Source organism: Bombina bombina, chromosome 1, assembly GCF_027579735.1.
Source record: "Bombina bombina isolate aBomBom1 chromosome 1, aBomBom1.pri, whole genome shotgun sequence".
Lineage (NCBI taxonomy): Eukaryota > Metazoa > Chordata > Amphibia > Anura > Bombinatoridae > Bombina > Bombina bombina.
In genome coordinates this window covers 801,816,345-801,843,983 of record NC_069499.1, presented here as the reverse complement: position 1 = coordinate 801,843,983, position 27,639 = coordinate 801,816,345, and the positions used below count along the sequence as shown (strand labels likewise).

Sequence of the window (27,639 nt, the reverse complement as noted above, 5' to 3'; positions counted from 1 at the left end):
TCAATTTGCTTGTTTAAGCAATTTGCAGCATTTAAAAAACATAGGTTACAGATTTTTCTTTTGACCTCTATAGGGAGTGTGGTGAAATAGGTTAAAAAAAAGGTGCTTAAATGAATATGAAACCCAAAACATGTATTTTGTGATTCAGACAGAGCATAACATTTTTAAAAAGTTAAAGTTTCCAATTTACTTCTATTATCAAATTTACTTTGTTCCCATGATATTCTTTGTTGAAGAGATACCTAGGTAGGCATTTTGCACACTACATGGCAGCAAATAGAGCTGCCATCTAGTGCTATTGCAAATGGTTAACAGCAGAGAAAGTAAACTAAGTTACAACATGGCAGCTCCCATTGTTTTATAGACACTAAGGGCTAGGTTACAAGTAGAGCGCTAATTTAACATGCGCCCATAAAAGGGCGAGCTCGCAGGAGAATTTTGACCTAAGCACAATTAACCAGTGGTCAGACCTCTGGTTAATTAAAAAAAAAAAATGTCGCTTAATTGCCCCCAAAAATAAAATTTTACAGTTATAAAACAAAAATATGAGCATCTATATCTTTAAAAAAAATAACTGAACAAAGCCGGTATAAAGGATTAAAGTGAGGGGATGTGGGGTGTGAAAAAAAATGGCACTGAAAAGTGCCTTTACATTGCGGTCTATGGGGACTGTGTTTTTACTTGAAATATATAGATATATATATATAGATATATATATATATATATATATATATATATATATATATGTATTGCATTGCGCTTAACTTGTGGAGTGCAAATATTACAGTCATGAAACCGCAGTTTTGCGCTCTACTCGTAATCTAGGCCTAAAACTTTACACTTATTTTGTCAATATTTAAATCACTAATGAAACTTTAAAAAATACATTTACACGTTATTCTCAGACTAATCTTTTCTTTGAATGCATCATTCTATCTAGCATTTATTTAGTGTTTAATGTCCCTTTAATGTAAAATAAAATGTACAGAATTACATAGGAACAACTGGAAAAACTGTGGGCTTAATTTACCCACACTATATGCCTATTTTAATTTTACCAAGTAATATTTATCAAAGTTTATTTTAGGAAGAAAAAAAATCCCAGAGCTCTTTCTCTCACACATTCCTTTCAAAATGGTTTATAATTTATTCAAATTGGTTTGTAAAACCATTAGCACAAATTATTTAACCATTTATTTGAGAATGGTGAGAGATATTAGAAAGGTAGCTGGTTTACTATGAATGATAATGGATGGTATCAAATTATTTCATTTGTTAAAGGGACATGGGTGTACTGCATTATGTTTGATACATAATTCCCATTTAAGTTTGTATAATATAAAACATGTTTTTATTTTGTGCATTTTTCACTCACTAGAAACCTTTTTCTTTTTTTAAAAAAAGAAGGGGGAGAATACAAATAAACAAAGGTCAATACAAATTGTGTTATTCAAGCACATTCCCTAGTCTTCTCTTCATGCCAAAAGCTCAGATAATTACAGCCTCTGTTTGCTGTATCTGCCATGTCCAGTATTTGAGTTAGAAAATAAAAATACCGTTAGAAATTATACATAAATCACTTCCAGGTGATCTATCCCTGTTGCTTTCACACTGATCACATTTTAAACAAACTTTAACAGGTAAAATTGAAAGTATGCTTTAGCTTATAGCATCTAAGAATGGAGAATGCAGATTTAACTTCTGAGTTATAAGTTTAAAGGGACAGTAAACCTTAAAAATAATGTTATATAATTCTGCACATAGTGCAGAATTATATAACATTATATTAGCGCAATCTTTATAAAACATAATTTCCCCTTTTGAATTTTTAAAAAAACTGCTGTTTTACAGACCCGCTCTCTGTGCTCTTCTGAGCGGGTCTGTTTTTTTCAAACAGCGCATCGGGCCAGCTGTATAGTCACAGCCCGGCCCGACCGCTCCGTGACTATACAGCTGGCCCGATGCGCTGTTTGAAAAAAACAGACCCGCTCAGAAGAGCACAGAGAGCGGGTCTGTAAAACAGCAGTTTTTAAAAAAAAATTCAAAGGGCAAATTATGTTTTATAAAGATTGCGCTACTATAATGTTATATAATTCTGCACTATGTGCAGAATTAGAACACATTATTTTTAAGGTTTACTGACACTTTAAGGCAACAAGTCCTCCAGCACTTCCAATAATAAAAGACCTTTATTAATATTACAACATGGGTCAACAAATATCCGCAACGTTTCAGGCCTAGCTCAGCCATTCCTCATGCATGCGGAAGGGCTGAGCTAAGCCCGAAACGTTGCAGATATTTGTTGACCCATGTTGTAATATAAAAAAAAAAAGATCTTTTATTATTGGAAGTGCTGGAGGACTTGTTGCTTTAAATATGATTTGAGCCTTGTCAAGTCTCCTCCGGGCACTCCGTTTAACAAGTGCTGTTCCCATTCCTGGATTGTTTACAATTATAAGTTTAAGGGACATTGTACTGGTAAATGTTCTGTCGTGCATATGAAAGAGCATATTAATTCTATATTTTGGCATGAAATTGGGTTAAAGGGACAAGCAGCTGCAGAAGCACCATTTTAGATGACTTGGTCTTTCCCAACTCCTGAAAGGAAGTTAATTTCTACTGCTGCCTCCGGGTTTTTTTTTTTTTAGCTTTTTTTCCCCCATAGACAATGCTGCAGTTTTCATATTTTTAGTGCAGGTAGTGGTTTCAATAGAGACAATCAGCTATTTCAAATAACAAAATAAAGGTAAATGAGTTATTTGTAAACATGTTAATACACTCCAGCAGGTAAATGGATCCTTAGAAAACATTAAAGGGAATATCATTTTACGGTACAATGTCCCTTTAATTAAGATAACACAACAAATCCATCAAAATCCATCTCTAGTTACACAGAGGCCAAACAAAATACATGCCCATCCTATAAGTGTACAGATAAACTGCTTGTGTAAAATGATTGGGCCAGCTGAGAGTAAGGATGTAGAGCAAATCTTCATCTGTTTTAGAGAATATTCCTCACGCTATGCAGTGACATTGAAGTGCCGATCCTAAGTCCCACCTCTCATAGCAGACACAGAGCTCTGATTGGTTTCCTTTTCTGTGCGAATGAGTCCTTTGTGACACCTCTACATTATAAAGGTTTGCTGAAATTTGTCACATTTGATGATGAAGTTGTAACATACTGTTGGGGAGAAACAGACTATACAGATCGTGACACTGTGTACATACGGTTAATAAGGCACCTCAGATGTGTATATGAAGGCAGATCGATCAGCCAGTCCCATTAGAGGAGTTCATCTGAAGCAAACCCGACATGTCTCCTTGCCTCTAAGCAGCTATAGTATCAGACCTGGCAGTGCTGGAGTTCGTCTTTGCGCACTGGTCTGGAAGGTGCGTTGGCCCCCCAGGTGCAGATTGGAAATTAAATAGAAGAACAAATTTACCACAACTAAAAATGTATTTTTCGACTACCTGGACAGTGCCTGCTTTTTAATCCTCATGTTCACAGACCCTGCTGTGATACGGCAGTAAAAAAGCCAATGCCAGCCCAAGCTTTGTCCCTTTTATACATATCTGCCGATCCCTCACTGCTACAACTGCTGCTCTGGCTCTTGTATCTGCTTCCGAAGGTTCATCCTTGTGCATCTGGGGCAACTAGTGGAGTTATCATAATAGCAGTCCCTGGAAAGAAAGCAAAGCTAGACTTAGGAATTGAGGATTCAGCCATGTTTGCATCCCAAACCACATCAGAGATCTACAAAGAACTAGAGTGATTTGTTTAAAATGACAAACTCAAAAGGCTGCTTGTCCCACACTCCCTAAAGAAATTGGAGCTCAAATTCAATACTTCAAAAAGGGACATGAAACCCAAACATTTCCCCTTTCATATTTCAGTTATAGCATATCATTTTAAACAAATTTCCAATTTACTTTTATCACCAATTTTGCTTTGTTCTCTTGGTATTCTAGTTGAAAGCAAACCTAGGAAGGCACATATGATAATTTCTAAGCCCTTGAAGGCCTCCTCTATTTTATTTACTTTTCACAGCAGGGGAGAGCAAGCTCAAGTAGGCCATATAGATAGCATTGTGATCATGCCCGTGGCTAGTGGCAGACACTGCACTAATTGGCTAAAATGCAACTATATGCAAAATAACTAAAAGTCATGTGATTAGGGGCAGTCAGATGATGCTTAGATAAAAGTTAGTCACAGAAATAAAAAGTGTATTACTATAACTGTGTTGGTTTTGCAAAACTGGGGAATGGGTAATAAAGGGATTATCTATCTTTTTAAACAACAAAAATTCTGGTTTTGACTGTCCCTTTAAACACATTTCATGCACCTCCCACTAAATCATGGGCGCTGCCATTAATGAACATAAGTTATACTGCAGGTATCTGAAGGAGAGTTACTGCACATGTGCCAAACAGGTCAGCACTGGAATGTAGTGAAAGCTACAAAATGGCGGCACCCTTGATTAAAAGGGAGGCGGGAATAACCTCAATACTGTTCTTATAAAAAGTATTTAGTGTTTAATGACCCTTAAAAACCACAATGTAGTATAATTATACTCACATCTAAAATAAATGTAGGAATCTGCAAGTCTTAAGGAATAACATGAGACAAACAAACTAGGCCCTGCCCCTGCTATCTAAAGGTGAATCCAGCTCTAATGAGCTGAAGCACCCCATACAACATGTAAGAGGTCAGGCTCCAGAGGGTTTGTAGCCAATCACTGGCTGATCCATAAGTATTAGCTGTACATGGGTTGCACCCAATAATGAAGAAACTGACTGCTATATTAATTATAGACACGATGACAGATCAAAAAATAATCAGCTCTATTGTCATAAAGCAATTTCTCAATTTAAAAGGGACATGAAACCCAAACTTTTTCTTTCCTAATTCAGATAGACAATACAATTTTAAACAACATTCCAATTTACTTCAATTATCTAATTTGCTTCATTCTTTAGATATCTTTTGTTGTATAAATAGCAATGCACATGGGTGAGTCAATCACACGAGGCATCTATGTACAGCCATTGAGCCTATTTAAATATGATTTTTAACAAAGGATATCAGGAGAATGAAACATAAGATAAAGTAAATTGGAAAGTTGTTTAAAAAAAATGCATGCTCTTTCTAAATCATGAAAGAAAATAAAAACTTGGGTTTCATGTTTTTTTAACATTTCTTCTGCACAGTCTGAGCTGCAAAACAGTTTGTGAAATATAACAATGGGAGCAATCATATTTTTCCATTGAAAGTTGCACACAATGAATACTTTGGTATGTTATTTATGTAAAGATATAGCAAGTCAATATTTCTCAGTGATAGAACAAAAACCTCACCGATGGAACACAGCAGCACAGTCCTGACAAACAGATGTGTGACTGTCAAATGGGAAGAGAATGTCACCTTCTTTGCAAAGCTCACACACGAAGCCCTTGGCTTGACATCGCTAGAAAAGAAAAACAGCATTATATTCATTACTGTGCACCCTCTCCTGTTTATTTACCGCCACCTGACCACTCCTCCAACAACTATTTAGTACCCTCTCCGTCCTTCTGCCATATGCTTTGCCCCTTTCTGTCTTTACTTCCCCTCGTATTCTTACCTCGCAATCCAACTTGATGTGCTTAGCAAATGTGGTGTGTATCTCGGTAAGGGAGCACCCTAGCTTCCCACTGCTTACGTCAAGCAAATCTTGCAAGGAATACATATCATCATTCTCCACAAAGTGCTGACGTTCCTGGAGCTACAAAGAGAGCACATTAACCTTTTAATGCCGTTATATTCTGTTACAACGGCACTGGGCTTTAAAGCCGTTATGACGGAATACAACGTCATCGAAAACGGCTGTCCTGAAGCCTACTAGGCTTGCAGGATTTGATCGCGGTCTGGAGGGCGTTCCTAGTGTCATAGTGATGGCCCCCAGACCCGATCCCATAATTGAAATCTCGCGATCGTTTGCACGATCGCGTGATTTCAATTTGTTAACCCTGTCATGAAAGGGTTAAGGTAACATTATCATACTAAAGCACAAACGCACATATATTTAACAAACGCCCAAATGTTTCTTTCATTAATCAGATAAAGCATTCAATTTTAAACAACTTTCCTATTTACTTCTATTATCAAATGTTCTTCGTTTTCTTGGTATCTTTTGTTGAAAAGAAGGAAAGTATGCTCAGGAGCATGCACGTGTATCCAGCCCTATATGGCAGCAGTTTTGCAAGAATGCTATACATATGCAAGAGCACTAGATGGCAGCATTTTCTCTCATGTAGTACTCCAGCCGTGCACACCTATCTAGATCTCTCTTTAACAAAGAATAACATAAGAATAAGGCAAATTTGATAACAGAAGTAAATTGGAAACTTTCTGCTTTGTCTAAATCACAAAAGAAATGTTGGCTTTCATGTCCCTTAAAAATGGACATACCAAGCAAGGGAGCAAACCTTTAAACATGCATATTTGAAAGTAACTTAAAATTATATGCCAGTGCTATACAGAATAAAAAAAAAAAACAAAAAAAAAAAAAAAAACTGTACACCTAAGAACGCTCAGGAACTAAAAGTAATTGTTTTCTTATGTATGAAAAAACAAAATGATGTTTTAATTAAAAGCCAGGTGTCACAAAAACTGGAGTACATTTAATTTTTGTGGCACTAACTGTGGAACTCTGTACATCTGACTACCTCTAAGGGGTTAAAAACATAGGTAAAGCTCTGCAAGGGAGGCATAAGCATTGCAGCTCAGGAGGTGTATACAGACAATGATTGCTGGGATTGTGCAACAGCTGCCGATTGGCTAACCAGCTGTTTCCTGCTCAGGACAAGCAGTCTTCTCCTGGGCATGACTGAATATTTAGATTGTAAATTCCCACGGGAATAGGGCCCTCAATTCCCCCTGTATTTGTCTATAACATTTTGTCTCTTATTGTATTGTTTCTCCATTGTACTTTTATCCTTGTACCCATGGGCAGCGCTGCGGAATCTGTTGGCGCTTTATAAATAAAGATTAATAATAATACATTTGTTTAAACCCCTTGCAGAAGTGAAAGTCCCATGGTGAGTATTGCAAAAATTACACTCTAACAAATTCCAGCATTTAATTTTCCACTCTAGTGTTCCTTAGAAATACATAGACTTCAATTTCATTATTATTTTTAATACATAAATATATTGAAATATCTCTGATAAAAGCCATGAAAGGATTAGCCTATCCCCTCCAACACTCTAACCTAGTGCTCTCTCTGACCTGCAGCAGCAGACGCGCTTCCATAGCTTCCTTGCACGTGATAAAATAAGGCTTCATGATGAGAATGTCCTGTCTCAACTTCTGTAGTGGGGAGAAAAGCAGTATATTGTAAGTAGTGGAACACATCAAAGAAAAACAGGAAATGTGTCTCAGCACCTAATCTTATCTATACCACAGCTCCATAGGAGGGAATTCTGTTTAGAATTTCCATGCTCTGATTCTTACCGCACTGAAATAATTTGCCATTCAGCAAATACGATAAGAGTTAGGATTAGGGTTGCCACCTTTTCCTTAAAAAAATACCGGCCATGGTGAGGGCGGGGCCAAAAAAGGGTTAAGCCACAAAGGGACAGAGCCGAAAAAGAGGCGGATTAACTCAATGTGCACACATTTTTTAAGGCATACAGCTCCTACTGAGCTGCTGAAGGGTCAGGATTTGATCTGATGTTTGAGGGTACATAGCTGACAGAAGATGCAGAGCCATTGGGCTCTGAACTGAGATCTTATGTTGATATGGGATTTCTAGAGAGACTGCAGAACCTTTCTCATCTGATCTGAGGTCTCTTTGGGTCTTCTACAGGGACTTCAGTTTAGAGGAGGCTGGTCTAGTGGCCACCAAAGAAGCTGCAGCATTTAAAACATTGTTGTGACATAACATGTGCCTCATAGCTGGCACACAAGCAGATATGAGGCTGGTCTGGATTTGGTGTGACTCATAACGGTCACCAAAAGGGGCTGTAAGGGACATTAGTCTGGTCTGTAGTATGGTGTGTATCATAGTTATCACAAAATGGAGTACAATACAAGGCATAAGACTGTTCTAATGGCTACATATATAGCATAAAAGAGGTGCAAGGCCAAGAGCCCATGATCTGTAATGTACCTTGTGTTTGCCAGCCTTAAGCACACATCAGTCCCTAGACCAGGCTTATGCCAGACTCCAAATTACATTGATGGTATAACATTTTTTATGCCCGCCTTATACCCACATACGACTTTACTATAAAAATGTACAAATTTGTTTTTTGTTGTTTTTTTTTATAGTGCACTGAACATTACAGTTAGCGCTGTACATTGCAAATCTATAAATGTTGTATATTTGCATAATTTTTTGTTGTAGGTCTTACTCGCTTTCTTGAGAACACTGTCCCGGAAACTGTAGGTGGGGGCTGTCAATGTCGTGTGGAAGCTGATCGTAAGAACATAACCGGAGGCCCTGGGGTCAGATTGATGAATGCGAGCTCCGGGTTCCTTGTTTTATTTACCCGTTTAGCAATTAGCAAAACATCCTGGACAGGCAGTGAGTGTGTAGGAACGGGCGTTATTTGGGCTGCTGCTGGTGGCTGTGCTCACATCCTGCCGGTTCCTGACAGCGGGTTATCTCGGCAAAGCACTGCCAGAACCAATTATGTGCGAATTGCGAAGGGCTGAGTCACTGAAGGTTCCTGCTGCCTGGGCTCCCCACACTGACAGATACCTTGGTATCTTCCCAGGGCTAGAAAGCCCCATTAAAGGGACAGTATACACTCATTTTCATATAACTGCATGTAATAGACACTACTATAAAGAATAAGATGTACAGATACTGATATAAAAATCCAGTATAAAACTGTTTAAAAACTTAATTAGAAGCTGTCAGTTTGGCTCTGTTGAAAAGGTAGCTGGAAAGCCCACTGCAAGTGGCAAATAAGACACTCCCCCCCCCTCCCCCTTCTTTTGCATATGAAAAGACCCTTTACACAAACAGGAGCAAGCTGGAGTAAGTAGCTGACAGTATTCACATAAAACTTTGGGGCTTGGTTAGGAGTCTGAAAATCAGAGAATTTTATTTAAAAATAAGCAAAACTATACATTTATTTAAAAAAAAACCTTTATGGGCTATATAAATAGATCATCTACAAAACATTTATGCAAAGAAAAAATGAATGTATAATGTCCCTTTAAGCCCTCTGATTGATATTGTTATATATTGTGTAGTGAATTGCAGGGCTTCATATCTTATCTTCAATATCTTATTGTACAATAAGTTAGAATACCGGCTTTTGCATTGCCGATATTTTACTAATACCGGCACCGGCTCCTAATCACTGATTACCGGCCAGGTGGCAACCCTAGTTAGGATGTTTCCATATCTTCTGTTAAAGTTACATTTTCTTACCCGGATTTCCACCAACTCTTCCACATAGTTAAAAAGCAGAGGATTAATCTCCCGAAGTTTCAGCACTGGGCGGTTAAGCATTAGTGCCAGATACCGCATACTGCACCGAGATACCTGAGTGGGGAGATAGCAGAAAAATGTAAGAAATGCAGGGAGAACTGTGAAAGTGCTACTTTAAAAGTGAATGTAAATTTTGATGATAAAGTGCCCGGTTTTTAAAAATTTGATCAAGAACAGGGGCACTTTAATTCATTAAAATTTACATTTCACTCATGTTGTGAAAATACTTACCTTTTAATCTTGGCAGCCGCTCCAGCTTCCTCCGGTTGTCGCAAGCCTCTTCCTACGTCAGAAATGACGGATCCGTCATCCTCCAATCACGGCCCCCCCCCCAGGGTAATCAGTAACCGATTTAACGCCGTGATTGGAGGAAGCCAGATTCCTCATTTTAGATCCAGGAAGAGGCTTTGCGACGGGCGAAGGAAGCGATGCAGCGTCTGTCAAGATTAAAAGGTATTTTCACAACACAAGTGAAATGAAAATTTTGATGAATTACAGTGCCCCTGTTTTTAACCAAATTTTTAAAAACCGGGCACTTTATCATCAAAATTTACATTCACTTTAAATAGCATTAAAAAAAAAAAAAAAAAAGGGGGTAGTAGATACTTTGTATAATCTGAAAATAGAAATGGTTGCAACATATATAGCAAAAAATAGAACTATGCCAAAGACTTCCCTGTGGAATGATTAAAAGACCAGTAAATACAGTAGATTTGCATAATAAACAACTACATGATACAAAGACAATGCAATAGCACTTAGTCTAAACTTCAAATGAGTAGCAGATTTTTTTCAGACAAATTTTCAACTTATGTCTATTTCCCCTCCTCCTGTATCATTGACAGCCATCAGCCAATCACAAATGCATATACGTATAGTCTGTGAATTCTTGCACATGCTCAGTAGGAGCAGGTGACTCAAAAACGTTAAATATAAAAATACTGTGCAAATTTTGTTAATGGATTTAAATTGGAAAGTGGTGTAAATTTGCCTGCTATATCTGAATGATGAAAGTTTAATATTTTGACTTGTGTCCCTTTAACTTTACATTTTAGTTTTGATGCCAGCTACAAATCAGTAAGCTTAGTCCACCCATTATCCTACATATCCTAATTTCCATTAGAATGGTCAGTATAAACAAAAAAAAAAATCGACATAACTATCCTAGGATTTTTTTTATTAAATAGACATGAAAGCAGCAATATACTGAAACTAAGAGACATTTTAAAAGAGAATACTATTTACTAGGCACGTGAATTTAGTTTCTCACTAATGCAAAGCAAAAAAAAAAAAAAAGTATGCGATGCAAACATTTAGTGCTTTCATTTATGCGCATAAAACCATTACTCTAAGAGCGAGAAAAGCTTTTCTATAGGCAGGAAAGGTTTTTAAATTTAAAGTTTTATTCTATTCAATAGTAATCCAGCAATGGTCTTGTCAATTGATTATTCCTGTGCCAGTCAATGAGTATGTACGCTTCACTTTTGTTCCTGAACCCATTAAAAAAAAAAATATATATATATATATATATATATATATATTTTTTTTTGTGCTGCTGATGGCTTGTAGCACTAGCTACTACTCAACTTTATTTAAATTTAAAAGGGACATGAAAGCCAAAATTCTTCTTTCATGATTCAGATAGAGTATTCAATTTTAATCAACTTTCCTGTTTACTTCTATTATCTAATTTGCTTAATTTTCTTATGAAGCTAGCAAAACACAATGGGTGAGCCAATGACATGATGCATAAATGTGCAGCCACCAATCAGCAGCTACTGAGCATACCTAGGTATCCAAAACAAATTAGATAAAGTAAATTGGAACGTTGTTTAAAATCACATGCGCTATTTGAATCATGAAGTGAAAAAAAATTGGATTGTATCTGCCCAGCTGCCCCTCTACTGCCCTCCAAGGAATAGCAGACAAATGGATTCCAATGTCACTGTATAAGTGTTTTCCAGAAGAGAAAAAATAAACAAAAAAATATGTTCCTTTTACTTAAAATTGTACTTAATTTCAATATATTGCTGCTTAATGTAGGAACCTGTCTATCCCTTTTAACTCAATTTGGGTTTATATGTGAATCAGAATTAAAAAAAAGATCTAATATATAGTATGTATATGCTGTAATCATGAATGTTTAAAGTCTTAAAGTCCAGGAGAGAATGACCACTGGGTTCCAATTCTAAAGGACGCCAAGTGATAATGATCTGTTTATCCATTGTCTCTGGATTTATTTTAGTAGAAACCTCTTATGTATTCAATCAAAAGTCCTATCTTTGATAGCTCTTCTCTCCTCACCTTCCGTGGCTCAAAGTCCCAGTTATGAATGACACGGGCCGGGATGACAGCAAGGTCATTCCAGTGACAGTTACTGCAGTAATATTGCCCAGTGTAATCACACTGACGCGCCTCACTAGGTACTGCTCCTGCATAAGAGAGAGAGAGAGAGAGGGGAGAGGAGAGAGAGTCAATGTTCATACGAAAAACCAGAAATTAAAGACAGCATTGTTTCCTCTACTAAATTAAAAACTAAAGAGGATAACACAGCAGGTGTCAACAACTTACTCAATGAGATGGGAGCACGGCACTCAGCACAGCGATAATCCTGACTGTCCAACCCAGCCTCTGGACAAATGGTCAGCTCATACTCAGCCTGATGACTGACCTTTGACCTCACACAAGATTTTGTGATGAGGTTTAGACATTTGCTGTGGCAGCGATAATAACAACCTGAGAAAAAGAACACAAAAGTTACCATAAAGAAATGTGACCCGAGGAAGATTCTTAGACCCCTCATGTGTGCAGGTGGTTAGTGTGGTGCCCTCCTTCACAGGAGCTGAACTCACTGAATGTTTAAAGAAAAAAGGGCGGAACTTTCCAGCACTGTGAGATCTCTCTCAATTCTTTATCTGAATTAGAGACAAGCCCAGTGCAATATAGTGATATAAGAATTGCATTTTGTGCATTGTATTTTTATATTACTTTACATAGATTATGTCCTTTCAGCATTATTACATTTATGCTTTGCACTATTTTATAGTTTAATACATTTAGATTTAGCAGTGATTTTACACATTTTGATTAGGTTTTGAATGTTTGTGTTTCTTGAACAAATTAGGATCATACTTTGTATATTTCTGTGTATCTTTTACAATGTACATTGCACAGAGCATTTTCTCTATTGTAAAATAAAACACAGCTTCAGAAAGTGGGAGGGACAGGGTAGTATGAAGGTCTCTCACAAGTCTGCTGTAAGCATTTTAAACAAGCAGGTTTCAATGATTCTTCTCAACAGCTGTATGCAGGTGAAGTTTGCACAAAATTCACAATACACTTATTTAACTGACAGAAAAGTAATTTAACTGACAGAAAAGTAATGTATACTAAACTACATGCAAACACAAGAAAAATTTGAATTGAAAACATTTCAGTTTACTTTATAATTGATGCAAACTGAACATTTATATCAGCCCCAGGTGTTCACAAGTTACCTTATCTTTCCTCTGTGAAATTCTGTATCCCAGAGAGCTTCATTACTTTCTATGAAAGGCATCGCTCAGCTCTCTGGTTTTCGCCCTTTTTCTTATAGAATTCAGTGAGTTCAGCCCCTGTTAAGTCTGCACTATAATTTCTCTTCAAACTGGAGAATCGTTGCTTATCAGGCCCATAAAAAGTAATGAAGCTTTCTGGGAAACAAGATGCCAGTTTTATTTTAAAATGGAATAAATACAAAGTGCAATATAATTTGTAAAATAGACACATAAATATAAAAAGTATGATAAAGTTACACAGAAATTGTGAAAGCATAATCAGAATTTCTAAAATCACAATCCAAAATACACTGCTGTACACAAAAACATAATTTATGTAAGAACTTACCTGATAAATTCATTTTTTTCATATTAGCAAGAGTCCATGAGCTAGTGACGTATGGGATATACATTCCTACCAGGAGGGGCAAAGTTTCCCAAACCTTAAAATGCCTATAAATACACCCCTCACCACACCCACAATTCAGTTTAACGAATAGCCAATAAGTAGGGTGATAAGAAAAGAGCGAAAGCATCAAAAAAATAAGGAATTGGAATAATTGTGCTTTATACAAAAAAATCATAACCACCACAAAAAAGGGTGGGCCTCATGGACTCTTGCTAATATGAAAGAAATGAATTTATCAGGTAAGTTCTTACATATTTAAGAGAGAGTTCATCTGCGCTAAAATCTAGGATGTTTTACAGTTATATATAACCAATTAAGGTAAAAAGCTATTATCAGATGGATATAAGTAATTCCTGAATAATGATGTCTATATGTGGTCTGAGTGTAATCAGACTAGTATATGATTGCGTGCTGCCTCTATATTGAAACAGAGTACCCCTGACTCTGTAAGAATAGTATAGTATAGAGGCTTCTCGCGTGTGTTTTTATACTTTTAAACGTTCTACGCGTTGGGGTATGCACAGAACCACGTCTTGACTGCACTCTGAGGGGAAGGAGACTCTCACCACCTAGAGGCATTACCTCCTCCTAAAGGATAAGAATCAAACATTCCTACCACCATTGCAAGAAAGATAAAACAGACGGATTAATGTCTACCCAAAGAGAGTCCAGGATCTTCATTCTTGTAAAGAATTGGATTAAGAAGGACCCATTCGATCAACAAGCTCCCGGGAACAGCACCAGGATACAGGAGAACTACCCTAGTGAATCATCTTTAAACCTGGGCACATCGCTTACCTCATATGATTGAGGACATAGCTGGTAAGCAGAAATTTCGCTATTGAATCCACATTTTGTGATGAAATTCAACATCTAAGACTTTTTCCAAACTTTTAAAATATTTTTGGACTTATTAATGTTTATAGTATAGCTGAGCACCTCCACCTCATGTTGAAATTGTTCTCTTTGTATACTAAGTTCTTACATAAATTATGTTTTCTTTCATGTAATTAGCAAGAGTCCATGAGCTAGTGACGTATGGGATAATAAATACCCAAGATGTGGAACTTCCACGCAAGAGTCACTAGAGAGGGAGGGATAAAATAAAGACAGCCAATTCCGCTGAAAAATGAATCCACTACCCAAATCAAAAAAGTTTCAATTTTTATAATGAAAAAAAAAACCCTGAAATTATAAGCAGAAGAATCAAACTGAGACAGCTGCCTGAAGTACCATTCTACCAAAACTGCTTCTAAAGAAGAGAAAACATCAAAATGGTAGAACATAGTAAAAGTATGCAAAGAAGACCAAGTCATTGCTTTGCAAATCTGATCAACAGAAGCTTCATTCTTTAAAAAGCCCAGGAAGTAGAAATTTACCTAGTAGAATGAGCCGTAATCCTCTGAGGCGGGAATCCACCCGACTCCAAATAAGCATGATGAATCAAAAGTTTAAGCAAGATGCCAAATAAATGGCAGAAGCTTTTTGACCTTTCTAAAACCAGAAAAGATAAAAAATAGACTAAAAGTCTATCTAAAATCTGAATAGCTTCAACATAGAAAGTAAGAATCTCACCAAAGAAGTCTTAGGAAAACAATAATTCCTTCCTAATGTTTATTAGACTTTACAACTTTAGGTAAGAATTGAAATGAGGACAGCAAAAACCACCTTTTCCTGATGAAAAAAATCAGAAAAAAGAGATTCACAAGAAAGAACAGATAATTCAAAAGCTGTTCTAGCTGAAGAGATGTCCAAAAAGAACAATACTTTCCATGAAAGTAATTAATGTCCAGAGCAAGCATATGCTCAAATAGAAGAGCCTGAAAAACCTTCAGAACCCAATTAAGACTCCAAGGAGGAGAAATTGGCTTAATGACAGGTTTGATACGAATCAAAACCTGAAAAAAAAAAAAATGATGACTATCAGGAAGTAACACTGCCTGATCCTGATGAAAAATCAGAAAAAGATATTCACAAAAAAGAGCAGATAGCTCAAAAATTCTTCTAGCAGAAGAAATAACCAAAAGGAACAATACTTTTCCAAGAAAGTAATTTAATGTTCAGAAAATGCATAGTTTCAAGCAGAGGAGCCTGTAAAGCCCTCAGCACCAAATTGAGACTACAAAGAAAGAGAATGAATTAATGACAGGCTTGATACGGACCAAAGCCTGAACAAAACAATGAATATCAGGATGATTAGCAATCTTTCTGTGAAAAAAAGAACAGAAAGAGTAGAGATTTGTCCTAACAAAGAACTGCAGACAAAACCTTATCCAAACCAACCTGAAAAAAATAAAAATTCTATGAATTTTAAAAGAATGCCAAGAAAAGTAGGTCTTCCAGACTCAATAATAAATCTTTTCTAGAGACAGATTTACGAGCATGAAACCAAGCGTTCAATCTCCATCCCTTCAAATTTAATGATTTGAGATCCTGATGGAAAAAATGGGCCTTGAGAAAGAAGGTCTGATTTAAACGGAAGTGTCCATGGTTGGCAACTGGCCATCCGAATGAAATCCGCTTACCAAAACCTGAGAGGCCATGCTGGAGCCACCAGCATAACAAACAAATACTCCATAAGAATTTTGGAAATCACTTTGGAAGAAGAACTAAAGGCGGAAAGAAATAGGCAAAAAGATAATTTCCAAAGAAATGTCAATGCATACACTACTTCCGCCTGAGGATCCCCGGACCTGAATAGGCCCCTGGGAAGTTCTTTATTCAGATGAGATGCCAACAGATCTATTTCTAGAAATGGTCACATCTGAAAAATTGAAAAACATATCTGGGTATGAGAGACCATTCTCCCGGATGTAAAGCTTGATTAACAGAGATAATCCGCTTCCCAAATATCTATACCTGGGAAAAAAAACCACAGAATTTAGATAGGAGCTGGATTTAGCCTAAGCTAATATCCGAGACACTTCTGCCACAGCCTAAGGACTGATAGTCCTACCCTGATGATTGACATACACCATAGTTGTGATATTGTCTGAAAAACAATAAACGTCTCTTCCTCAAAAAGAAACTAGCTGAAAAACTCTGAGAAAACACGGAGTTCTAAAATATCAAATGGTAATCTCGCTTCCTGAGATTTCCAAACCCCCTGTGCTGACAGAGATCCTCAGACAGCCTCCCAACCAAAAAGACTCACATCTGTAGATATCATGGTCCAGGTTGAGAACTAAATGATGGTGATCTTAACCAGCAAATCAAGAGAGATAAATATTAGCATTTGAAGATTTAAAATGCGAAATCCTAGAATCCCTGCACCATAATTCAGCATAAAAGACTGGAAAGGTTCTGTCTATTGAAAATGAGCAAAGGGAATTGAATCCAATGCTGTGGCCATAAGACCTAAAACTTCTATGCATATATAGCAACTGAAGGAAATAATAGAGACTAAAGGTACCGACAGACGGAACCCGATAAAATTGTCCCTTGTCTGATAGAGACAAAGACAGTGACACAAACTATCTGGAAACCTAAAAAAGGTGACCCTTGTGAGATGAATCACGAGCTTTTGAAAAAAAGATCCTCTATGTCCTGAAGAACAAAGTGAATCATATGAGATTCCGCGTCCTCAGAAAATAATCTGAATAAATACAGAAAAAATATGCATTTATTGTATCTAATGAAAACAAATAATGCTATAACTGACCAAAAAAAGGCAGAATAGTTTGAATAAAAACTCCAAAACCCTGTTCCTAAAAATGGAACTGGAAGAAATACCCCAGAAGATTCCAGGTCTGAGCAGCGCTTGAACCCCACGGGTGACCAGCCATGCTTCAACAGTACCCAAAATAAATAGGACCGAAACACACTTAAAGAAAGTGTTAGCCTTACTGGAATAAAATCAAAGAAATTTGGACCGAATAGAACCAAATAAATTTCAAAAAAGTCTTAACCTGCCGCTTGCCAGCCAAGCTGGAATACAGCACATACATCGCAATTTAAGGGAGCCGATTTCGAACTGAAAAAATTTCCAATTAAAAACATGTTACTTGGGAAAAAATTCAGGAATTCATTCCTTAATAAGAACAACCAAACTAGTATAAGCTTAAAGTTTTAGTCTTAGAACTCAATCTTGAAGCCCAGAGTAACAGTTAAGAATTGAATCCAATTATAAAACAAATAACTGATTATCTTAGAACAAAAGAAATATGGATTTTTAGAAATCACAAAATTCTTCTAGCTCAAACAGCTAAAGACATAGATTAAACCTCATTTGCGAAAATATTCAATAAAATGAAGACGCAAATTAAATTATTAGCATGATAGTCCAGTTAAAGGACCAGACAATACAGTGGACTTGCATAATCAATAAATGCAAAACAACAAGACAAATGCAACAGCACCTAGTCTAGTAAATTTTGTCCCTTTAACAATGCTAAAATAAATCATAATCTGATACTTGATCTTAAAGTAAACAGAAAAACTGAAGCAATTGCAACATCCAAATAAATCACAGGTCCAAGAAAAGTACCTGAAACTAAATAATTTTCCATAAATAAGATACAACCTTCTAAAGAAAAATAAATACTATTTTGCTATAGAAACAATAGCATAATTAGTAGGAGTAGAGATAACCCCAATAAATTGGAGAACCCTCCAAATTGAATTAAACTGCCGGCAAAGAGTATAGTTTAAAACCTTTGAAGAAGGAATAAAAGAAAATTCTCAGCCTATTCCATTCCCTAGTATAAGGAATTGGAAAAAAAAACTCTGAAAACACAGAAGAATAAATAAGTAGAAATAGTGTTAGCTAGTCTAGAAAAAGAACTAGTTACCTTAATGTCCAAAATAATCAACACCTTTTCAACAAAGAACAAATGTACTTTAATAAAAAAGTAGATTTGTTAGTGTCAATATCTGATGAAGAAAATTCTGAATGAGAAAAAACATCATCAGAGAAGGATAAATCAGTATGTTGTTGGTCATTTGAAACTTCAATAATTAAAAAATAAGTTTGAAAAAGACCTACATTTTTTTATTAGAAGGCACAAAGTCAGACAAAGCCTTTAAAATAGAATCAGAAAAATATTTCTTAAAAATCTTCTAAATATTTCTTGTACATAAGATGTAAAAAGAATGGCAATCTATAAAGCATAAATACTAATGGATTCTGCATGTAAAAGTTTATCATGATAACCTATTACAAACCATAGCTAAAGATAAACATTCATAACATTTAAAATAAATGAACTTAGCTTTGGTAGGACTGAATTCAGTCAAGCGTTTTTCCAGAAGTAGCTTCTGATCCAGGGTCAATCTGAGACATCTTGCAATATGTAATAGAAAAAACAACTTATAAAGCAAAATCTATCAAATTCCTTAAATGACAGTTTCAGGAATGGGAAAAAATGCCAATGAACAAGCTTCTAGCAACCAGAAGCAAATAAACAATGAGACTTAAATAATGTGGAGACAATAATGACGCCCATATTTTTTAGCGCCAAAAAAGACGCCCACATTATTAGGCGCCTAAATGCTTTTGGTGCCAAGAATGACGCCACATCCGGCGACGCCGACATTTTGGACGTCAAAAAAATTACGCAATCACAAACAACTTCCGGCGACAAGTACGACGCCGGAAATGACAAAGAAAATTTTTGCGCCAAAAAAATCTGCGCCAAGAATGACGCAATAAAATTAAGCATTTTCAGCCCCCGTGAGCCTAATAACCCACAGGAAAAAAAGTCAATTTTTAAGGTAAGAAAAAAATTAATTATTCATATGCATTATCCCAAATAATGAAACTGACTGTCTGAAATAAGGAATATTGATCATCCTGAATCAAGGCAAATAAATGTTTAAACACATCTATTTAGAACTTTATATAAAAGTGCCCAACCATAACTTAGAGTGTCACAGAAAATAAGACTTACTTACCCCAGGACACTCATCTACATGTAGGAGAAAGCCAAACCAGTACTGAAACGAAAATCAGTAGAGGTAATGGTATATATAAGAGTATATCGTCGATCTGAAAAGGGAGGTAAGAGATGAATCTCTACGACCGATAACAGAGAACCTATGAAATAGATCCCGTAGAAGGAGACCATTGAATTCAAATAGGCAATACTCTCTTCACATCCCTCTGACATTCACTGCACACTGAGAGGAAAACCGGGCTCCAGCCTGCTGCGAAGCGCATATCAACGTAGAATCTAGCACAAACTTACTTCACCACCTCCATCGGAGGCAAAGTTTGTAAAACTGAATTGTGGGTGTGGTGAGGGGTGTATTTATAGGCATCTTAAGGTTTGGGAAACTTTGCCCCTCCTGGTAGGAATGTATATCCCATACGTCACTAGCTCATGGACTCTTGCTAATTACATGAAAGAAATAAAAATTACAAAGTTTAAATGTAATAAAATTTAATCTGAAGAGTAAAGTGATATAAAATAAAAAAGCACAAAGTTTAAATGCAGCAGAACTCTCATGCCGTGCAGTGCTATATTGCAATGGGCTGGTCTCTCCTTCACATACAGAAATGCAGGGAACGTCCTTTGGAGAACCAAAGCAAATTCTGCCTTTTAAGAATTTCACTAGGGATCCCTCAGTCCTGGAGGAACATTTTATATCATCTCACCTGAGTGGAGAGGTTTATATCATCAGGCCCTTAGCGTGCTGTACAGCTCAGCAATATTAGGGAATCTGCCCCCCAGTCCATAAGGAGCTGAATTAGGCTTGCTCCTCAGCTCTGTAGTTGGGTTAGCATGCCTGCCCTTTACCTATGTGGCTGGGATTGCAATTTTCCTATTCTTAAAGTAGTTTGTTACAGCATCAGCCCCTCACTCGTGTTTCAGACTCTCAAGTGTGAAGACAGATTAAAATAATCCCACTTCTGCTATGCACATGAGTTGATGATTCACCTCTCACCTGTGCAGGTATACCAGGTCTGGATTAAGCCCCAGATAATTGTACTACACTTATCACACACTTGTTTCACGCTTTTGCTCTTTTCCTTGTAAAATCGATGTTCCAACAATATTCGTAGATTAGGTTCATCTTCATGGGGATCCTGAGACAACGAGGAGACACGGATTCTATTAGAACAGAGAATATGGCGAAAAAAAACAAAAAGGGAAGGATAGAAAAGCAAGCATGAAATCCAATACAGATATTTTTCCTGCATGATTTGACAAATCCTAAAGCCCATTGAGTTACAGCTCTTATAATTTACTCCTGTTCCAAATTCTTGGGATTATTTTACATATCAATATTCAAATATCCTTCCCTGGCTCCTCAATGTTCTTGATAATTTAGAGCTAGTGAACAATACTCCATATATACAAATCACCTTAAGCTCTTGCAGTTTGAGTCGCAGATGAATAAGTCTGACTACTGCATCCTTTTGCTTGTCCGAGTTCTCGGGCAACTCTAGAATCGCCTGCTTACACTCTTCAATAGCTTGTCTCAGCTGTGGAATGTCTGAAGCCAGAAAAAGCCCCTTTAAAAACAAAAACATGGACCAGATGAAACAATCGGCACAGACTGACATGATTCATATTACATCATTTTAAAAGTTCCACTAAAATTCCTTCATAGTTTTCTATAAAACTATATTTATTAGTCACTTTTAAAATAATGTCCTTACTGAAAACATGTGCATAGCTAATTTTTCACCTGCACATGTCTATTCCTTTTTCATCATTGCTAATTTTAAATATGTATTAACCTACCACAAATGGTTATGTGACAAGACGATATTGCAGTGATGAAGAGAACAAAAAGGTAATCCTATCTATTAAGATAAAAAGGCTTAGAAAGCTTAAACAAATTACAAAATGTCTTTCCATAGTTGCACAGTCAAGCTTAAGGATGACAAAGTACCAAAACACAAGGCAGCTATGCCCGTAATATAAGGGTATTAAGAAGTTAGGGATCTTATTGCAGAAATATGGAAACTACACTTTACGGAGGGGCAAAGAGAAGGATAGCAAAATTATTCTCACCACAGGTCGGGAGAAATGATTCTCTGACACTCCCAGGTCCATAACTCTCTCTGGACAGAGGAATTCTGTCTCAAAGTGCTCAGAAACCAGATGACAATCTGACAAGAAAGATTTTCATGGAAATGATTGAATAAAAAGGTAAAGCTGTCAGCCTGTGTATAGAGGTCATCAAACCTTAAAAAAAGGAAACAACAAAACTTCTCCATCAGTAAAAAAAAGAATCATGTCTATTTAGAAGTGTAGTGGAAGATAAATAATTTGATGCACGTTATCATAATTGTAGTCGCATTTACTCACAGGATGGGTACTAACCGTTTGGCAAGTCTTCTTTGTCCTCAGGAAGTCTTTCCTCCTCTTGTGTTTTATTAAAGGGGTTGAGATGACCCTGACGGAAACGGGCCAACTTGTCATTGTATTCCATATCCAGTCACCCTACAAGAGATTGCAGAACACTTGATGGACAACAAGAAAAAGCTATTGCTCAGATTAATTCTAATATAGGAAAATATATTTGTTGTTTTATATTAAACATTGCTCAGACATTCGTGGGTTTTTCTGTAAGCTATGATAACAACATAACAGCAGTACTCTATTTTAGCATTCTAAAATCTTGCTCAGCCATGTTTTACTGTACAAAATGGTGTCTGTAATTAAATCTGTCAATATACATGTATGTAGCGCCATCAGCAGAGTTTGGTAAAAAAATAATTGCTAAGAGACATTACATTCCAAAACTTTATTTGTCCCATCTAAAAAGAGAGGTTTTAAAACATATTAAAGTGCTTTAAAATAAATAAATAAATAAATAAATAAAGCTCCTGTGGTGAATAAAAACTTTTTTTTCCATGACAGGTGTCCCTGTCAACCAATGAACACTACATACCTAGGTATTCATTGCACTTCCTATCTAAAAGAAGGGTTTAAAATGTAATAAAGTGCTGTAAAAAAAGAAAGTTCCTGTAGTTACTAAACCAACTTTTTTTCTGTTCCTGTCAGCCAATAAACACTAGAAACGTAGGTATTCATTACACTTCCTTTTAGTTTCACTTTAAAGGGACAGTAAATTCAAAATTAAACTGTCATGATTCAGATAGAGCATGCACATTTTAAACAACTTTCCAATTTACTTCTGTTATCAAATTTTCTTTGTTCTCTTGGTATCTTTAATTTAAGAGTAAAACTAGGTAGGCTTATAAGAGCTCAGGAGTGTGCACGTGTCTTTAGTACGTTATGGCAGCAGTGTTTTGCAACATTATTTGTAGCTTTGTTATACAATGTTGTGAAACACTGCTGCCATAGACTAATAAAGACGTGCACACTCCTGAGCTCCTATGAACCTACCTAGGTTTACTCTTCAATAAAAGATACATAGAAAACAAAGAAAATTTGATAACAGAATTCAATTGGAAAGTTGTTTAAAACTGCATGCAATCATGAAAGTTTAATTTTGACTTTACTGTCCCTTTAAGTGTAAACAGCTTTTTTCATGCAAAAATATTTTTCAAGGTGTTTAATTGCAGCTCTTTCAGATACATGACAGACTAATTCTGAATATATTTCTTTAAATGCCACTATATATAGATTAACTTTTTAATACTAATACCATAAAATGTTAAACTATTTTTCTAGCAGTAAGGGCTCTATTCTTTACAATAAATAATATATGAGAAAATAACATTGAATGCAATATTAAGTTTAAATACCTGGTTTTAGAGTTTTAAACTATTTGACTGGTCAGCTGTACTTGACCAAATATTATTAAAAATTAATCAGACTGTTCTGGTATTGGATGACCCCCTGGCTTAAAATTACCAGAATAGAAATATAGCATCATGATAAAGTAATATCACCTCCTACCAGCGGATTATCAGGATAGGCTTAGACAATGCTTAGTTCTAAGTTGGGTAAGAAACAGTTTATGAACACCAACATGAAAAGACAAAAGGTTTTTTTTTGTTTTGTTTTTTTACAAGTTTGATAATGATTAATTATTTTAATAAAACATTCATGTTATTATTGAACAAACATTAAACTAAACCCTAGCCCTGAACCACTTCTGTTACAGACCCACACCAAGATATAGCAGCACTCCAGTATAAATTAAATGGTATTTATTAGTGTAAAAAGTCCAAAACACAACAGACAGCAACATTTTGGGAATGATTTTGTCTTTTGGACTTTTTGCACTAATAAATACCATTTAATTTATACTGGAGTGCTGCTATATCTTGGTGTGGGTCTGTAACTGGAGGAGTTTCTCACCTTCTGTTACACCCACATGAAATCAGACCAAATACCCACATCAGCACATAATACTAGTTCTGAAGCCCCAATATCAACCACATACCCACACCAGATGAGACCCCTGTCCCTGCAGCTCCTATGTCAGCCACACACAGACATCTAAAATCAGATCAGATCCCTGGCCCTGCAGCCCCTATGTAAGCCATACACACACACACATCTAAAATCAGATCAGATCCCTGGCCCTGCAGCCCCTATGTCAGCCATATACACACACATCTAAAATCAGATCAGATCCCTGGCCCTACAGACCTTATGTCAGCCACACACAGACATCTAAAATCAGATCAGATCCCTGGCCCTGCAGCCCCTATGTAAGCCATACACACATCTAAAATCAGATCAGATCCCTGGCCCTGCAGCCCCTATGTCAGCCATACACACACATCTAAAATCAGATCAGATCCCTGGTCCTACAGACCTTATGTCAGCCACACACAGACATCTAAAATCAGATCAGATCCCTGGCCCTGCAGCCCCTATGTAAGCCATACACACATCTAAAATCAGATCAGATCCCTGGCCCTGCAGCCCCTATGTCAGCCATACACACACACATCTAAAATCAGATCCCTGGCCCTGCAGCCCCTATGTCAGCCATACACACACATCTAAAATCAGATCAGATCCCTGGTCCTACAGACCTTATGTCAGCCACGTACAAACATCTAAAATCAGATCAGATCCCTGGCCCTGGAGCCCCTATGTCAGCCATATACACACACAGACAGATAGCTCATCATGCTAAGGCACTGTGGCTGAGCTCTGTAGCAACCCAAGGGTTGAAGGTTCGATCCCCGGCGAGGTCCACTCAGCCTTTCATCCTTCCGAGGTCGATAAAATGAGCAGCGCCTTGAGACCCTTACGGGTAATTAGACGCGCTTTACCCGTACCCCATACATACATACATCTAAGATCAGATCCCTGGCCCTACAGACCTTATGTCAGCCACATACAAACATCTAAAATCAGATCAGATCCCTGGCCCTACAGCCACATACACATATCTAACATCAGATCAGACCTATTGCCACACAGACCGTCTGTCAGCCACAAAACACATAAGATCAGACTTGTGGTACTGCAGGCCCTATGGCTGCCCTTCAACCACATCAGACCTCAGATAACATGACTTGACCTTCCAGACACTTTGTCAGTCTCAACCATACATCAAACCAACAACCCTTAAAACTCCTGAGTCAGCCATATACCAACATCATAACTCAGATTAGATTGCTGGTCCTCCAACTGCTTTATCAGCCACATAGCCACATCAAACCTCTGATCAGAAGAACCCTTGGTCATCCGGCAGCTCTATCACTTTTTTAACCAAACATTAGACCTTGTACCCTTTGTTGCTGCTCTGTCAGCCCCATACAAAAATCAAACCTCAGATAAGAACTCTCGCCCTACAGCTCTTTTACTTACTATCCCTTGGAGCCTAGATGTTAGCTGTGTGTTTCCTCTGGTGTGCTGCATGCCAAGCACTGCATGTGGGTCCTGAGCAGAGAGTGTGAAGAGAACAGCAGGACTGGGCCTGGCTACCACTGTCCATGTCTTTTGAAATGAAAGTGCAAGGCAAAAATAGTATGTGTTACATAGGCTGCAAACTCAGATTGTATGCAGAGTATCAGACCAGTTTACAAAGACCCGAGTTTAAATGTGAGTGCCATCTGACCACTGCTCAGAACAGTCTCAGACTGTGCTGTTCACTTGTGATGCAGAATGGCCTCCTAAAAGTGGATTATCAAGTCAATATTAGGCAACTATCTACAGTACTGTGTTTCTATGAAAATACTTCACAAATGATTTTTTATGTTGGGGGACACAAGTGGTATTGTTTTGTAACATCTACATGCAGGCAATAACCCAAATGCTCAAATATTGTAAATCCAAAAGTATTAGTAATTAACATCACATAATGTGTGTTAAACAAATTAAAAAAAATTTAAACATTTTTCAAGTTGTTCAAACATCAAAGAAAATCTATTTTCTACGTTAATGATGCAGTGTGACTGCTCATTATCTAGACACCCTAAATTTAAACAATTCTTTCATGTGACAGAGATTGACCTTCTGTGTGTGGATTATCAGGGCAACTTCAAAGCATGTTGGACGTCTATAGTGCAGATTATCTACTGACTTGCATTTCTAGATTTCCTATTAGATAAGTTGTGTAGTGTGACATTTTAACTATTATCATGTGCTATGTTGCTATGAGATAAATAGTAACCACATATTATCAGGAGGGCTGGGTTTCCTGTGATACAGAGTGCAGAATATAGTCACTTAGCTATAGATGATACAAAGGAGACATCAGATGAAACTATAAAACTGTGCTGGGTTCCAGGTGAAGGATTGGCCCTGATTGCACTTTACTATCAGTAGTACAGTACAGGGTTACTATGGAACACAGAGATGCTTCCTTATTGCAGAGTACCAGGACAAACTTGGGCTCTGCAACACTTGTGATACAGTGACCTATTCACTGCTTATTCAGACAGACAGGCTGTGATGCAGTGTGATGCTCAGACTGCTGATGCTCAGGACAAGCTCATGTGTTGTGTTTCTGCGTGAGGCAGACTGATTTGCTGACTACAGATAATCTGACATAGACTGTGCTGTGTATGTGGGCTGTCTGGTCACACTGTTAAATACATATGTCACACTTTTCTACGCTATAACTACTCTGATCTTACTAGTATTAAGATGCAGCACACAGCTGTCAAAAGTCTGTCTCCCTGGATACCAGAGTGTTAGCACTCACCTCTACATGTCCGGCCTATATCAGCCCGGGGCCTCTCGTAGCGGACACAAGGCGACAGCGAGAGGCCCTGTGGTATATCCTGCAAGGCAACCCTGCCACTCCTCTCCGTTACAACACCGGCTTCCTTGATGCCATCTACTAAGACCTCCTCCGGTAAACAGTCCAGAGATCCTCCTCCCAGGCTCAATCTCGCCAATCTGTGGCCACCGGGGGGTACTGCAGATCTCACACTCAAGTATTTACAAAGTAGTCTAGACTCTAGCTGCAGAAGACTGGAGCTCCACTCTAGACAGGAAACATGTGACCTCCACTGACTCTAGACAGGAAACATGTGACCTACACTCAAAGCTTTTTTTATTTTATTTATTTATTAACTTTGATGTAACAAACAACCTATAGACAATCATTCTGAAAACTAAACATTTTGCAGCTTTCTTCTTCTTAATGTGCACTCTCAGTGGTTCATGCTTGATTGTCATTTATAAGGTAACCACTGTGAGTGCATTAAGAAGAACAAGAAAGCTGCAAAATGTTTCGTTTTCAGAATGATTGTATATAGGTTGTTTGTTACATTAAAGTTGATTAAAAAAAAAAAACTTTGAGTGGAGGTCACATGTTTCCTGTCTAGAGTGGAGCTCCAGTCTGCAGCTAGACCCTTCTCAGTATTTTAAGGGTTGTGTAATATTAGAGTTTAAAGTGACAGTAAAGTTATTTTTATATGATCAGAAATGAATCACTACAGTGCAAAAGATACGTTTCATAAGATTTTAAACTGTAATGTGTGGGGCAATACATGCATTGCTTTGCATTTCACAAGTAAACCCGATGAAAACCCCCTTGAGTGCTAGTTATCTCATTTGCTGCAACCAATTAAGCACATATGTAAATAACCTCCTGCTGATGTCAAGCAGTTACTGTGCAGCATCTAAGAGAATCAGGGTTCTAAATTCAATAAAATGCACCAGCCACTCAAACAACACTCTCAACCGACATTATTCCGCTGTAATTCTAAAAACATTTTTATAGATAATTAGTCAAGGGCTATTAAAATATTTCATTGTTTGTGTCCCCAGGGACAATAAAGCAAGTCATATTTTTTGGTGTAAAAGCCTTTATATACTTTCGATAGGGAGACTTCAGCTTTAAAAAAAATGAGAGAAAGAATGTGCCACAAACA

General features: G+C 37.1%; 1 protein-coding gene across 1 annotated transcript; it reads right to left on the bottom strand.

Moving 5' to 3' along the window:
* Positions 1-2,824: 2,824 nt before the first annotated feature.
* DEF8 (differentially expressed in FDCP 8 homolog) lies at positions 2,825-26,676 on the bottom strand. Its single transcript, XM_053699370.1, has 12 exons — positions 26,463-26,676; positions 21,704-21,823; positions 21,392-21,489; positions 20,737-20,886; positions 20,316-20,457; positions 12,057-12,221; positions 11,790-11,917; positions 9,426-9,539; positions 7,268-7,348; positions 5,622-5,762; positions 5,356-5,465; positions 2,825-3,681 (listed from the first exon to the last, which is right to left on the bottom strand). The coding sequence occupies exons 2-12, from the start codon at positions 21,810-21,812 to the stop codon at positions 3,591-3,593; spliced, it is 1,329 nt and encodes a 442-aa protein (XP_053555345.1). The 5' UTR covers positions 21,813-21,823; positions 26,463-26,676; the 3' UTR covers positions 2,825-3,590.
* Positions 26,677-27,639: the final 963 nt, after the last annotated feature.

Bases quoted from the DNA above. Each gene is read 5' to 3' on its own strand.
- DEF8 (XM_053699370.1), bottom strand. From the start codon at position 21,812: ATGGAATACAATGACAAGTTGGCCCGTTTCCGTCAGGGTCATCTCAAC. The intron at 12,222-20,315 runs GTGAGAGGTGAA...TCTTTTTCTCAG, and splicing joins GACCTGGTATACCTGCACAG to GTTGTTATTATCGCTGCCAC. The intron at 5,763-7,267 runs GTCAGAGAGAGC...CTCTCTTTGTAG, and splicing joins AAGCGCGTCTGCTGCTGCAG to CTCCAGGAACGTCAGCACTT.